General features: G+C 47.9%; 1 protein-coding gene across 1 annotated transcript in view; it reads right to left on the reverse strand.

The window, feature by feature from the left end:
- Nucleotides 1-14,250, reverse strand: part of LOC120944302 (protein mono-ADP-ribosyltransferase PARP14-like) — a 63,072-nt gene that overhangs the window by 22,174 nt on the left and 26,648 nt on the right. Inside the window, exons 7-8 of the mRNA XM_040358335.1 lie at nt 12,218-12,451; nt 11,274-11,495 (exon numbers count right to left, since the gene is read on the reverse strand). Of these exons, the coding sequence (XP_040214269.1) occupies nt 11,274-11,495; nt 12,218-12,451 (456 nt within the window). The remainder of the gene's footprint in view (nt 1-11,273; nt 11,496-12,217; nt 12,452-14,250) is intronic.

Below are 14,250 nucleotides of genomic sequence, written 5' to 3' on the forward strand. Positions count from 1 at the left end.
TTGAGTGGTTTTAGTATAAAATAGCATAAACACAAAATATTCATTTTAGTAACTTCCATCACAGTCCCCCCTTAAAATGACTATTTTATCAGTACTGTCCCTATGCTCTCTTTGTTCTTTCCCTCACTTGAGAATGTTGTATGTGTTTTTAACAGGTAAGGACTGTAATGGAGGATACGGTCCCTCTTCTTCCTCCTTCATTGGATCTCCAATATCACCTAAATTCAAAAAAGTAGGAGCTACCTCTTCAGCTGCTTTTCCTAACAGCTAACCAAAATAAGCAGAAATAAAATTGCTATACCTATTTGAGTACAAATGCGTTGCCACCCACTCATCTACCCAAAATACTGGTCCCAGGGATCTGTCAGCTCTGAATTTCTTTTTAACTCTTTTGAGAGATCATCTAATTTCCTAATGGCCAAGGTCACCTTACCATTCGGACCTGTATTGTCCGGAATGTACGTACAACATGTACTTGTTCCAGGTAACATTTTACATACACCCCCCTTCTCAGCTAAAATCATGTCTAGGGCCATGCGATTTTGGAATGTCATTGTGATGTGGCCTCTAGTTGTTCAGCTATTCCCTGGAGTGCATCCCTGGTATAGTTAACAAACCTCTGTTGATTATAGTAAATATAATGAATCCAATCTACATTCTTATTTATAGTGATTATAAGAATCAGGGACTCAAAACCTGCAGCTACTTGGTCTCTTGCTTTAAACCCTTGGGGCCCCTCTGGCATCTATATATCAGAGCCTATATCCCCAGTCATCAACTATATTCCAACCCACAGATTCCCAGTGGTCACAATCATCACCTATATCACACATTTATATATAGTTCCTGAATGTATTACCCTTCCAGTCTAATGGAGGGAAGGAGAGTATAGTACAGTAATCAAATATAAGAAAAAGATATATAGTTTCATTCTGATGCGGGTGGCACGGTCCATCATATCTCATCTCCAGAGAATGTTTTCGAAGGAACTTCTTAACCATCACCCAATCACCAGGGAGTATGCTGTGAATATCTGTGCCTAACCCAGGATCTGGAAGGCGAGAAAATACTCGTACATGGATATTAGTTATTATTTTGCAAGAGCGGTCACATCATTTCTCAAAGTATCAGACTGTAATTGCAACTGTCATGGGTAAATAACAAACTAATCTAGAGGCTGTTTCAAACAAGATTACAAAAAGGGGATAATGAATGCTTCCCCCTTGGGGCCACTTTCCCACTACTCTGAGGGTGGTAAGGTGTGTGAAACGTGGTATGTGGTACCCAGGACCTTGGTCACTCTCTATCACCTCAGTTACCCCATATCCGAATCTGGAGCCATCAACATACAAGGTGAGTTAAGGCATTGGGGTCGGGGCACACAGGACAGAGGGTAGGTGATCGGATTCCACCTTCATGAGTTCAGAGCAATTATGTCCATCCAGGGTAGGAGCAGGTAGGTCTGCGCCATTCTCTTCTTTCTGTTTTGTCCAGAGACATGGCATGATACCCCCCTTGGACAAAACGAAGGAGAGAAGAAGGGTCGGTGGGTCACGGAACACAGAATCCAGTATGGGCAGTGGGCAGGATAGGATGCCATCTGCATACACAGGGGGTAGAGGGGGTAGTGCAATACTGGGCAGATGGGTTGGGGCAGGATGGGGCAGGCTGGAGCAAGGCCTGTGTGCAGGGGGAGAGACCTCCAGCATAGAACAGCATTTGGGCAGAGCCCATGCTTCCACAATAGCAGTGGTGTTGCTCAGCATACACACAGCAGTTTAAACCTTGGTCAGATCACCACTCGGTACAACAGCCGGTGTTCGATAGGTAATACCAACAGTGAAAGCAGTAGGGGCACCAGTCCATAAACTGAACATCAGACATGGTCTTGAAGGGGCAATAGCCGCAGCAACAGCCCTTGGGCACCACATCACAGTATAACAGGCAACAAGCCATATATTTATCATGTCATGGGTCACATTTCACCATCAGGGTAGGTAGCACATGTGAGGCTTTCTCAGCTGAGATGGCTGGGGCATAAGGGGAAGGGTGGTCTGGAACTCTACAGGCAGGGCCCCACAGATCACACAATCTGACTGATAAAACGATAAAAAATCAGTGTAGGCTGGTCATCATTCAACATCTAAATTAAGCACAGCTTAAAAAAAATAAAAAAATAAGCTTCAAAGATAAGCATTGTGAGTTACTAAAACTCCTTCTTATGCATCAACATTAGCTGATAACATAAACAAACTGTAGACTAGACACACAGTCGAACAAACATTAAGCTACACACACACAGGTAGAATATAACACACTATTTCAGCGATAATTTTAACACACAGAGATGACAAGGCATCTGTGACTCTTTTCACTCTCTCTAAGGCCCCGTACACACGACCAAACATGTCTGCTGAAACTGGTCCGCGGGCCAGTTTCAGCAGACATGTTCGGTCGTGTGTAGGCCCGAGCGTGCAGGATTCCAGCAAACATTTGCCCGCCGGGCCTTTTCCCAGCGGACAAATATTCCTGGACTTGTTTTAAAACAGTCCGCTGGAATCCTGCCCGCTCGGACATGTTCGGTCGTCTGTACAGACCTACTGTACATGTCCGAGCGCCCGCCATCCCTCGCATGCGTCGAATGACTTCGACGCATGCGTGGAAGCATTTAACTGGCAGGCCCGCCCACGTCGCCGCGTCATCGTCGTGGCGACATCGCGGACACGCCCCGCGTATTGTTTACGCGCGGATTTCTGTACGATGGTTAGTACAGCCATCGTACAGAAATCCCCGGGCAGACATGTACGGTGAAAACGGTCTGGCGGACCGGTTTCATCGTACATGTTTGCCCGTGTGTACACGGCCTAAGTCTCTCTGTGCCCCTTTGTCTGTATGGAGGTAAGTATTATATACACAAACATGCATTGACACCATAAATTTGCTTTATTTTTTTTATATTATTAAAACACAGAGATGACAAGGCATCTGTGACTCTTACGGTTCACCCTCTCTAAATCTCTCTGTGCAAAAAGAAGCTGATCTCTATATTACATATTTGTATTTATAATAGTTTGTACACCATCTATTAACCACTTAAAGACCCCTTCACGCCGATATACGTCAGCAGAATAGCACGGCTGGGCACATCCACGTACCTGTACGTGGCCCTTTAAGCCCAGCTGTGGGGTCACGCGTGCACGCAACCCGGTCCGAAGCTTCATGACCGCGCCCGCGGACCCGATCGCCGCAAGGGTCCCGCAAACGGTCCTCCGGAGCTGAAGATCGGGGAGAGGTGAGTGTAAACACACCTTCCCTGTTCTTCATTGTGGCAGTGTCATTAACCGTGTGTTCCCTGATATAGGGAAACACGATCAATGACGTCACACGTCCAGCCCTGCCCCCCTACAGTTAGAAACACATAGGAGGTCACACTTAACCCCTTCAGCGCCCCCTAGTGGTTAACTCCCAAACTGCAATTGTCATTTTCACAGTAAACAATGCATTTTTATAGCATTTTTTGCTGTGAAAATGACACTGGTCCCAAAAATGTATCAAAATTGTCAGATGTGTCCGCCATAATGTCGCAGTCACAAAAAAAATTGCTGTTCGCCGCCATTAGTAGTAAAAAAAAAATATTAATAAAAATGCAATAAAACTATCTCCTATTTTGTAAACGCTATAAATTTTGCGCAAACCCAACGATAAACGCTTATTGCGATTTTTTTTACCAAAAATAGGTAGAAGAATACGTATCAGCCTAAACTGAGAAAAAATATGTTTTTTTATATCTTTTTTGGGGATATTTATTATAGCAAAAAGTAAAAAATATAGATTTTTTTTTTCACAATTGTCGCTCTATTTTTGTTTATAGCAAAATAAAAACCGCAGAGGTGATCAAATACCACCAAAAGAAAGCTCTATTTGTGGGAAAAAAAGGACGCCAATTTTGTTTTGGAGCCAAGTCGCACGACCGTGCAATTGTCAGTTAAATCAACGCAGTGCCGAATCGAAAAACTGTCCGGGTCTTTTACCTGCATAAAGGTCCGGGTCTTAAGTGGTTAATCTGCTTTTTTCCTTTGTTTTTTTTATTCACACACACACACACACAGAGATGGCGAGGCATCTGTGACTCTTATGGTTCACCCTCTTTAAACCACTCTGTGCAAAAAGCCAGACAAGGTAACTGTGTCACCCCCTTTCCATACAGACAACCGCTGAAATAGCCTCATTCAAGTCAACATAGAACACGACAGAACATAAAATTATCAACCGGCAGAATAGGGCGACAGGTTCTCTTTAAAAAGACTTTGTTCAAGAAATTACCCGTCTTTGCTTAGCCAAGGAGCGGCAGACAGACCGTGAATGATGAGAGAGCCTATATGCGGAAAAATTGGATTTTTGTACTCACCGTAAAATCAATTTCTCTGAGTTCATGGACGGACACAGCAGCATTGACCTTGGGGTTATATTCCCTTCCTTTCAGGAAAGACTAGGCAGAAAAAACAGCACTTCAAGTGTTAAATCACTTCTCTCAGTACAGCACCTCCCAGGGGGCGGGTCCCCCGGGTACATCCCACTCTCTTGCATCATGCAACCTCAGTTCGTAAACAAGCAGTACAAACAAAGGAGGGGTGGGTGCTGTGTCCGTCCATGAACTCAGAGAAATGGATTTTACAGTGAGTACAAAAATCCTATTTTCTCTTCCGTTCATGGACGAACACAGCAGCATTGACCCTAGGGACGTCCCCAAGCAGTGTCAATTTTTTTCGAGGGGTGGGAAAAACACAGCAAACCAAGCTTCACCCCAAACAAACCAGAGTTCCTCAATGGAGGAACTTCAACCTTAAACAGCCGCCTGTAAAACCTTGCGGCCAAAGGAGGCATCCGAAGATGCACTCACATCCACCTTGTAAAACTTTGAGAAGGTGTGGATTGACGACCAGGTCGCTGCCTTACACACCTGTAAAACAGACGCTTGATGGAGGAAAACCCAAGAGGCACCAATGCGCCGTAACCTGAAAGGGAGGCGCCCGCCCCTTTAGGGCATAGGCCTGGAGCACGACCTGTCTGATCCACCTAGAAATGGTGGCCGACGAGACCGCCAGACCCTTCTTAGGACCAGTCACCGACACGAACAGTGAGTCCGACTTCCGAAACGGAGCCGTAGCAGACAAGTACACCCGTAGGGCCCAAACCAAGTCCAAGGAATGTAAAGTGGCCTCCTTCGGGTTTTTCGGCCGAGGACATAAGGATGGAATAACAATGTCCTCAGTAATGTGAAAAGCCGAAACCACCTTTGGAAGGAATGACGGCTGCGGCTGCAGCACCACCTTATCCTTATGGATGACCAAGTAAGGAGCCTTGCAGGACCATCTGACCGAGGTAATTGCCACCAGAAAAAACACTTTCTGGGACAGAGTCAACAAAGGAATCTTCTGAATGTCCTCAAGTGGAGCTTCTTGAAGCACCGAAAGGACTAAATTCAAGTCCCATGGAGGCAGTGGAGGGCGCACAGGAGGGGCTACATACCGAACCCCCTGCCCAAACGTACGCACCAGGGAGTGCGCCGCCAAGGGTCGCTGAAAGTAGACAGCTAGAGCCGAAATCTGACTCTTAACCGTACTTAAGGCGAGGGCCTGATCCACTCCACGCTGTAAGAACAGCAAAATCCGGGACATCACGTATGTACGGGGGTGCCATTTCATCTCTTCACACATGGCGATGTAGGCCTTCCACGTACGATGGTAAATCTTTCGTGAAGTAGACTTCCGTGCTCGTAACATGGTAGAGACCACCGAGCCTGACAGGCCTTGATCCTTCTGCACCTGGCTCTCAACAGCCACACCGTTAAAGCTAGCGACTGTAAAGCAGGGTGAAAGATCGGACCCTGCGACAGAAGATCTTCTATCAGGGGTAGACGCCAGGGGACGTCTGCCACCAGACGCACCAGGTACAGGATTGTTGTTATCCCCTCGGCTTCCACTCTGCAGCTTCCACCAATGCGTCTGACTTGTCCGCCCACAGATCCCTTGACCTGGCCACGAACCATGACACCTTCCGATTGAGACGGGACGCCAGAAGATCCACGTCTAGAGTGCCCTATTTTTGGCACAGGCTCTGAAACACCTCCGGGTGTAGTGACCATTCTCCTTGGTCTAGCGTTTGGCGACTTAGGTAGTCGGTTTGCCAGTTCAGTACCCCCGGAATGTACACGGCCGACAGAGCCGGAATGTACCTTTCGGCCCACCGGAGGAAGTGCGCGACTTCCGCCGCTGCAGCTGAGCTCTGTGTGCCCCCCTGATGATTGACGTACGCCACGGCTGTGGTGTTGTCAGACTGGATCCTGACCGGTCGGTCCTGTAGACCCAGAGACCACTTGGAGAGACACAACTTGATCGCTCGGAGCTCCAGTACATTGATTGGTAGGCGGGACTCCTCCTGAGTCCAGCACCCCTGGGCTGACTGGACACCCCAGACACCCCCCAGCCGGAGAGGCTGGCATCCGTCATGATGATCACTGTCCGATGGCATGGCAGAAATGATTTTCCGGCCCAAAGTGCCGGAGATGTCAGCCACCACACCCACACTAGGGAGGACCTGACCAGGCAACTCACCCGAATCTGGTAATCCAGAGACGAAGGGAGCTTGTCCCAACGTGACAAAATCTCTTTTTGCAATACTCGAGTGTGAAATTGGGCATATGGCACTGCCTCGAAAGAGGCCACCATCGGACCCAGCACGCTCATGCAAAAGCAAAGCGAAGGCTATTTCTGGGTCGTCAACCGCTGCACCGCAGACTGCAATGTCTGTAGTTTTTCCGTTGGGAGGAAAACTCTCGCCTCTGAGGAGTCCAGGACTAACCCCAGGTATTCCAGCTGCTGAGACAGTACCAGTACCAATTTCTGGGTATTCAATGGCCAACCAAATTCTCGTAGGGTTTGACAGGTGATAGACACGTCCTCTTCTAATTCTGAGCTTGAAGAAGCTCTCAGAAGAAGGTCGTCCAGGTATCCTACGATAGCGATCCCACACTGCTGCAGCAGGGCCAGAATCGGAGCGAGCACCTTGGTGAAAACCTGTGGTGCCGGGGCCAGGCCGAACGGGAGGGCCACAAATTGAAAGTGGTCCTCTCCGATCGCAAAACGCAGAATCTCTGGTGTTTTGTGCATATGGGCATATGCAGGTACGCATCCTTGATATCCAAGGATGCTAGGAAATCCCCCTGATGGAGCACTGCTACAACTGAGCGAATCGACTCCATTCCATCCTGAATTTTTGCACTTTGACAAAACAATTGAGGGCCTTGAGGTCCAGTATTGGGCGGACCCCTTCCTTCTTGGGGAGTACAAACAGATTGGAGTAAAACCCCTAAAAACCATTCCGTTGAGGAAACTGGTACAATCACTCCCCTGACCAGCAGATCCTGGACAGCCCCTGACAGATCCTTCCGGCGTTCCGGAGGAAGCTGGAGGTTGGAGGGAAAAAAACTGTTTGGTGGGCAAGAGAGAAACTCTATCTTGTACCCCGAGGAAACTACTTCGCAAACCCAACGGTCGGAAAGAAGAGACCTCCACCGAGCCGCGAATTCGCGAAGCCGGCCCCCCACCCGAGATGCGGGCGGGGGCAGACCTTCATGCAGAAGCAAGCTTGTCCGCAGGCTTGTTGGGCTTGCGGTACCAGGGGCGTTTTTACCCTTTAGCGGGTGCTTTTGCTCCCTGAAAACATTTTCCTGACGCACTTGGCAGGCGAAAAAAAACGATTGGGGGCCGTAAAGGAGGGCCCTTGCTTACGGCGAGGCTCCTTTTCCTTCCCAGATTGTGGGAGCAGAGTGCTCTTACCGCCTGTGGCATCCTTTATGATGTCATCTAGGGATGCCCCAAAAAGCCATTCACCCTTAAAGGGTAAGTCCACCAAAGCCTTTTTAGAAGACTGGTCCGCCGACCAACACTTCAGCCACACGAGGCGACGTAGTACCACCACGTAGGCGGAGGCCCTGGAGAGCAAGGGGAGCGTATCCAGGGCCGACTCACAGACAAACTTTAGTCCCTGCACCAACTGGTCGGCCAGGTCCACACAGGTCTCAGAGACATTCTGCGCCTCCAGCTCCTGCAGCAAGGACTTTGCCCGTTCGGTAATTGTCTGCAACACCAGAGCTCCGGCCAAAACCGGTCTCACCGCCGACCCCACCATTGTGAACTTGGTGCGGGCCACAGCCTCAGTTCTCCTATCTGCGGGATCCTTAAAAGCAGGAGCCCCTTCCACAGGCAACGCGGTGGCCTTGTTCAGCCTGGACACAGGGGGGTCCACTGACGGAGGAGAGACCCACTTTTTCAAAAAGTCCTCCCCAAAAGGATAACGGTCGGCAAAGTATTTTGGCACAGCAAAAACTTTCTGCGGCCGATCCCATTCCTTGTACAACAATTTGTCCAGATATGGAACACATGTCTGATGCCTCCGCCAAATCCTCAAGTTTCTGAGTATCCCGCACCGCAGTGATAAGAGCTCCAACAAATTCCTTATCATGCGCTGACCCTGAAGCAGAGTCATCCTCACTGTCCGTGTGGGCTAGGCCTGCATCATCTGACATGATGGAACCAGGGCCAGACGCAGAAGCAGGGCCTGATTTCATGTCAGAGACATTCCCAGAAGCAGGCGCAGGGAGGGGGCGCTTTTTACCCCCCTTCTGGCCACTTGCCGCTTCAATCCTGGCAACAAACACCTCAAGGACTGCCGCCATAGCATCCACCGAGGTCGCAGGAGCAGGGACACTAAGGGTTAACTCTGGCATGGTTGCGGTAGAAGCCTCCGGTTCAGACTCCATATTGACCCACCGTATATGCCGCCCTTGTGCTGCAAGACAGGACCCACAGGTCACCCTCCTGGCCGCAACAGAGAGCAGGGGACCCCCCAGGAGACTCACCACCCCGACCAGACTGTGGTGCTGCTGAAGAGCTGAGAGCGATGTCCGTGCTGTGCCGTCCCTCAGGAAGTATTCTGCGGGTTTTTGCGCCGTTATTTCAGGCACTAGAGGCCAAAAACGTTTCCAAGATGGCCGCCGACATGCAGAAAAACAGCATGTGGGCTACAAGAAAATGGCCGTTGATACATAGAACCGCGTCACCGGCAAAATGGCAGCCATACACGTGTTTAAAAACCCAGTAACAACACAGCAGAACACAGTCCAGCACACACAGCACCATAAATACAATAAAAAATAGCACCTTACAGCAGCACAGCCCCCCAGTGGTAACTGAGCCCCCCCAGGCGGACCCCCCACCTCACAGCCGCCACCCAGAATGGGGAAAGAGGGAGAGGAAAGCAGGGATACTACTTACCCATTCTGCGACCACCGGCTGGAGGCATTCCAGACAGACCCAACGTCCACAGCAGCAGATACGGCATGACTGTCGGCCCGGCACACTGTGACTCGGCCATAGAGACCGGTCATATGTGTGCCCTGTAGCATATAGCTCACCGGCCGCCCCTGGAGAAACGGGGCATGCCGTGGACGGCCCAGCACGTAGCAAAAGGCCGGCACACGCTCGATGGCCGAACAAGGGGGACTACAAGGATCAAGATCCAGCCTGTCACCCAGTCGGCAGTTGATTGTAGATCCCAGAATTCAAAAATGCAGGAAAAATTCAAATAAAAGCGAAAAAAATGCAAAAAATCTCCAGAGCACATGGGCTCCAGAAGGGCCATGTCTTCTCCTAATGCTAGGCAGAAAAAAAAACTGAGGTTGCATGATGCAAGAGAGTGGGATGTACCCGGGGACCCGCCCCCTGGGAGGTGCTGTACTGAGAGAAGTGTTTTAACACTTGAAGTGCTGTTTTTTCTGTCTGAAAGGAAGGAAATATAAACCTTAGGTCAATGCTGCTGTGTCCGTCCATGAACGGAAGAGAAAAATACGGGCAAAGAGTATATATAAACTTCTCTTACCGCATTCTGAAGAGGTGATCAAGCTCTGCTTTTCGCATAGAAGCATTCCATTTACACCTCGGTCTGCAGCGACTGGTCAAGAAAACAAAGCCCCACGTTGGGCGCCAAATTGAAATAGATAGGCCCCTAGCACAACTCTAGAGCATAACTATTCTGCCGTTGATCCAGATTATGAAAGCAGGCAGAAAGACAAGAACGAACTGCTTGCTTTTGTGCCCGATCGTCAAGAGAGACCGAACCCTTTATTCCTAAAGCTTTATAGACAAAATGACATCATTCACATGAGCACAACGGATTGGCTTAGTCCATATAAGGGTCTCTTCCTGTGAGTCTATTCTTGGCACGGAGTCCTCGTGGCACTCTCATTTCAAAGTCTTTGGGGGCCATTTTCCTTCCTTCGATGGAGGGGGCTTTTTGGAGTGAAGAGTACAAGGGAGGTGTTTGAAGACATATGTTTTCACTCTAATTTTTGAGGCAAGATTCAACTCTATAATCTGGTACTTAATTTAAGGATAATAACACTTGTAGTATATACCCATATATATATATATATATATATATATATATATATATATATATATATATATATATATATATATATATATATATCAAGAAATAAAACAAATACAACAATATAAGGAAAGAAAAGCAACATTTGAGTGGTTTTAGTATAAAATAGCATAAACACAAAATATTCATTTTAGTAACTTCCATCACACAACATGTCAGCTTTGTGAAAACGGGCTGGGACTAGGTGGGAAGAGATCTTCTTTACAAGTAAGGGCTGTGAAGGGAAGGGAGGGGGGCTGTTTGTGTACAGGGAGGGGCCAGAGGCTTGTGTGTTTACAGATTTGTGCATGTGGGGCTTCCATATATACAGGTGTGTGGCGGGACGCTGACATATATACAGGTGTGGGGTGCTGACATATATACAGGTGAGGGGGGCACTGATATATATACAGGTGTGTGTGGGGGGCTGAAATATATACAGGTGTGTGGGGGGCTGAAATATATACAGGTGTGTGGGTGGGCTGAAATATATACAGGATTGAGGGGGGCTAAGTGCGTACAGGTGAGGTGGCCAGTGTGCGGATTCAGTAGGATGGCCCATAGGTGAGCCCTGGGGAATGTTGGTGGTCAGGCTCGGGGGGGGGGGGCTGGGGCGAGGACCCGGGTATAAAGCTGTGTGAGGGGCCCAAACATTTATGATGGCTGCCCTGCACCTATTGATGGCTTTGTGCCAGCTGGGGACGAGGAATTGGACACCTCGCCAACCCCCGATGGCCATGTAGTAATATTCAACCTCTAGACTACAAACATGAGATCTCCATTACCTTGATGGTGTCCCTGTCACTGGGGTGAAGGACCAAATGAACTTCTTGAAGACTCTGCACTTTATTTTTGCAGCTAAACTGGAAAATCTCATCAAACATCACATTTGCCACCAAATCCTTTGGAAAGCCGAGATTGCCGGTTCCAATCGCTGGGAAAGATATTGACTTCCGCAGGTTCTGCTCTGCCAGCGCCAAACAGTTTTTAATAATTGTGCGAAGAACCTGAAACAGAGAATTCAAGATTGTGCAACTCTGGGAGAGGTAAAAACATGACATATATTTAATTTGTAATTCTAAAGTGCTTTAATTCCTGGGGACCAAAAAGGGTTTAGGAGCTGAGGCAGCCATTTTGGGTTCACTCATTTGAGCCAACTGACCTACCAGCATGACTTTGAAGTATGGGAGGAAACCAGAGCCCCCACACACACAGGGAGAAACTCAATGCAAAGAGTGTCCTGGTTGAGATTCAACCTGAGGACCCCAGTGCTGCAACACAAAATGGCCCAAATGTATGTCTATGTGGTTCCATGGGAAGTATATAAAATGCACTTCTTAAAACACAAAGAGGAACTCCAGACATAACTTTTCTAAATTTAGTATGGAAGGGTGAGAACCTCTGAAGTGTGGCCTGATTTCCTCTTAAAATCCAGATGAAAAAAAATATTCCTTCTATTCAATACATTTTTACTTTCCAAAGGAATTTTCACTTAGCTTTGTGAATGAGGTGAAGGTGTGTTGGCTTCCATCATCCAATCATGTGCAAGCCAAACCCCAGTTTTTTAGTTTTCTTCCACGTGATTGGGTATTCTTTCTAAAGTGATTTTATTTTTGGCCACCTTCACTAAGCTAAGTGAAAATCCCCTTTACAAAGTGAACAGACTTTAGTCCTTTTGTAACTCGGCTCCAGTATATTCCCCACCACACTCTGTGGGGGCTGAAGGTACCTTTTCCGAAGTTCCTTGTCCGTTGTCCCACCGAATGGTCACAACATGAAGAACCTCTTGACAGTTGAGATTGCAGCCGTCGGTGCTAAACACGGATCCTGGAGCTGGAGTGCCGAGACTTGCATCGTTCAGGAGCTTCTGCAAATTAGAGCCGGCCCGACTCAGCAAGGCTTTGGATATGACACCAGCATTCAGGTTCAGATCGGCTCCTACACTGTTCACAATGACATCCGTCTGCCATGGAAAGAGAAGATCAGTTTTCCGGGAGAAGTTATTTTAATGATGCTTAAAGTGAAACAATAAAAGTAAATTATTCCTTTAAATGCCGTACCTGGGGGGTGTCTATAGTATGCCTGTAAAGTGGCGCATTTTTCCCGTGTTTAGAACTGTCCCGCAGAAAATTACTTCCCGCAGGAAAAAAAGTCATTTAAAACTAATAGTGGCTATTCATGAATTGTTGGGTCCCGGCAATACCGATAAAACTGATTGGAAAAAAAACGGCATGGATCCCCCCCCCCCCAGTCCATTACCAGGCCCTTTGGGTCTTCTATGAATATTAAGGGGAACCCCGAACCAAAATAAAAAAAGAAATTGCATGGGGGTCCCCCCAAATTCCATACCAGGCTCTTCAGGTCTGGTATGGATATTAAGGGGAACCCTTCACCAAAAAAACTGGCGTAGGGGTCCCCTAAAAATCCATACCAGACCCTTATCCGAGGACGCAACCTGGCAGGCCACAGGAAGTCACCCCCCCTGCCCTCAACATTGTGTGTGATGGGTGCTTTGGGGCCGGTGGGGCTCTGTGCCCCCCACCCCAAAGCACCTTGTCCCCATGTTGATGGGAACAAGGGCCTCATCCCCACAACCCTTGCCCGGTGGTTGTGGGGGTCCGCAGACAGGGGGCTTATCAGAATCTGGAAGCCCCCTTTAACAAGGAGACCCCCAGATCCCACCTCCCCCATGTGAATTGGTAATGGGTACATTGTACCCCTACCATTTCACCAAAAAAGTGTCAAGGTGCCCCCCCTGCCCCAAAGCACCCATCCCCCCATGTTGAGGGCATGTGGCCTGGTACGGTTCAGGGGGGGGGGTTACCCCCCTTTTCCTGCGGCCTTCAGGGTTGCGTGCTTGCATAAGGGTGTGAATTTTTGGAGGGAACCTACGCCATTTTTTTTTATTTTGGCACAGGGTTCCCCTTAAAATCCATACCAGACCTGAAGGGCCTGGTATGGAATTTGGGGGGACCCCCACGCAATTATTTTTTTGGTTCAGGGTTCCCCTTAATATTCATACCAGACCCAAAAGGCCTGGTAATGGACTGGGAGGAAACCCATGACGTTTTTTTTCAATGACTTTTATCTGTATGACTTTTTTTCCTTTAGAAATGTCATTTTGTTGCGGGACAGTTTTAAACATGGGAAAAATGTGCCACTTTACAGGCATACTATAGAAACCACCCAGGCACGAAAATTTAACAACTTTTATTGTTTCACTTTAAACATTATTAAAGTATAAACGTAAGTTTAAAAAAAAAATGCATTGATACATGTCCCCTGGGGCAGGACCCGGGTCTCCAAACACTTTTTATGGCAATAACTTGCATATTAGCCTTTAAAATTACCACTTTTGATTTTTCATGTTAATCTCCCATAGACTTTTAAAGGGTGTTCCGCGGCTTTTGAATTTGCCGCGAACACCGCAAATTGTTTGCTATTCTGCGAACACCCAATGTTCGTGTCGAACTTACGTTCGACTCGAACATCGGGCTCAACCCTATACTACACCAGAGAAGTCATTCTCAACCTTTTTTTCATGGAGGAACCCTTGAAATAAGTCTGAGGTCTGAGGGAACCCTAGCTAATAATTACTATATCTACATATGAACTTTACGTTGGCAAACAGTGGGAAGAAGGTTCATTAGCTAAAAAGGTCACTGGTTATCGGATTCCCCACCGCTCCTACCATCGAACGTGGACAAGAAGAAAGACTGAAGGGTTCTAACCCTTCCTACCTCCATCTGAATCTTAAAATGT

This window comes from Rana temporaria, chromosome 6, assembly GCF_905171775.1.
Source record: "Rana temporaria chromosome 6, aRanTem1.1, whole genome shotgun sequence".
Lineage (NCBI taxonomy): Eukaryota > Metazoa > Chordata > Amphibia > Anura > Ranidae > Rana > Rana temporaria.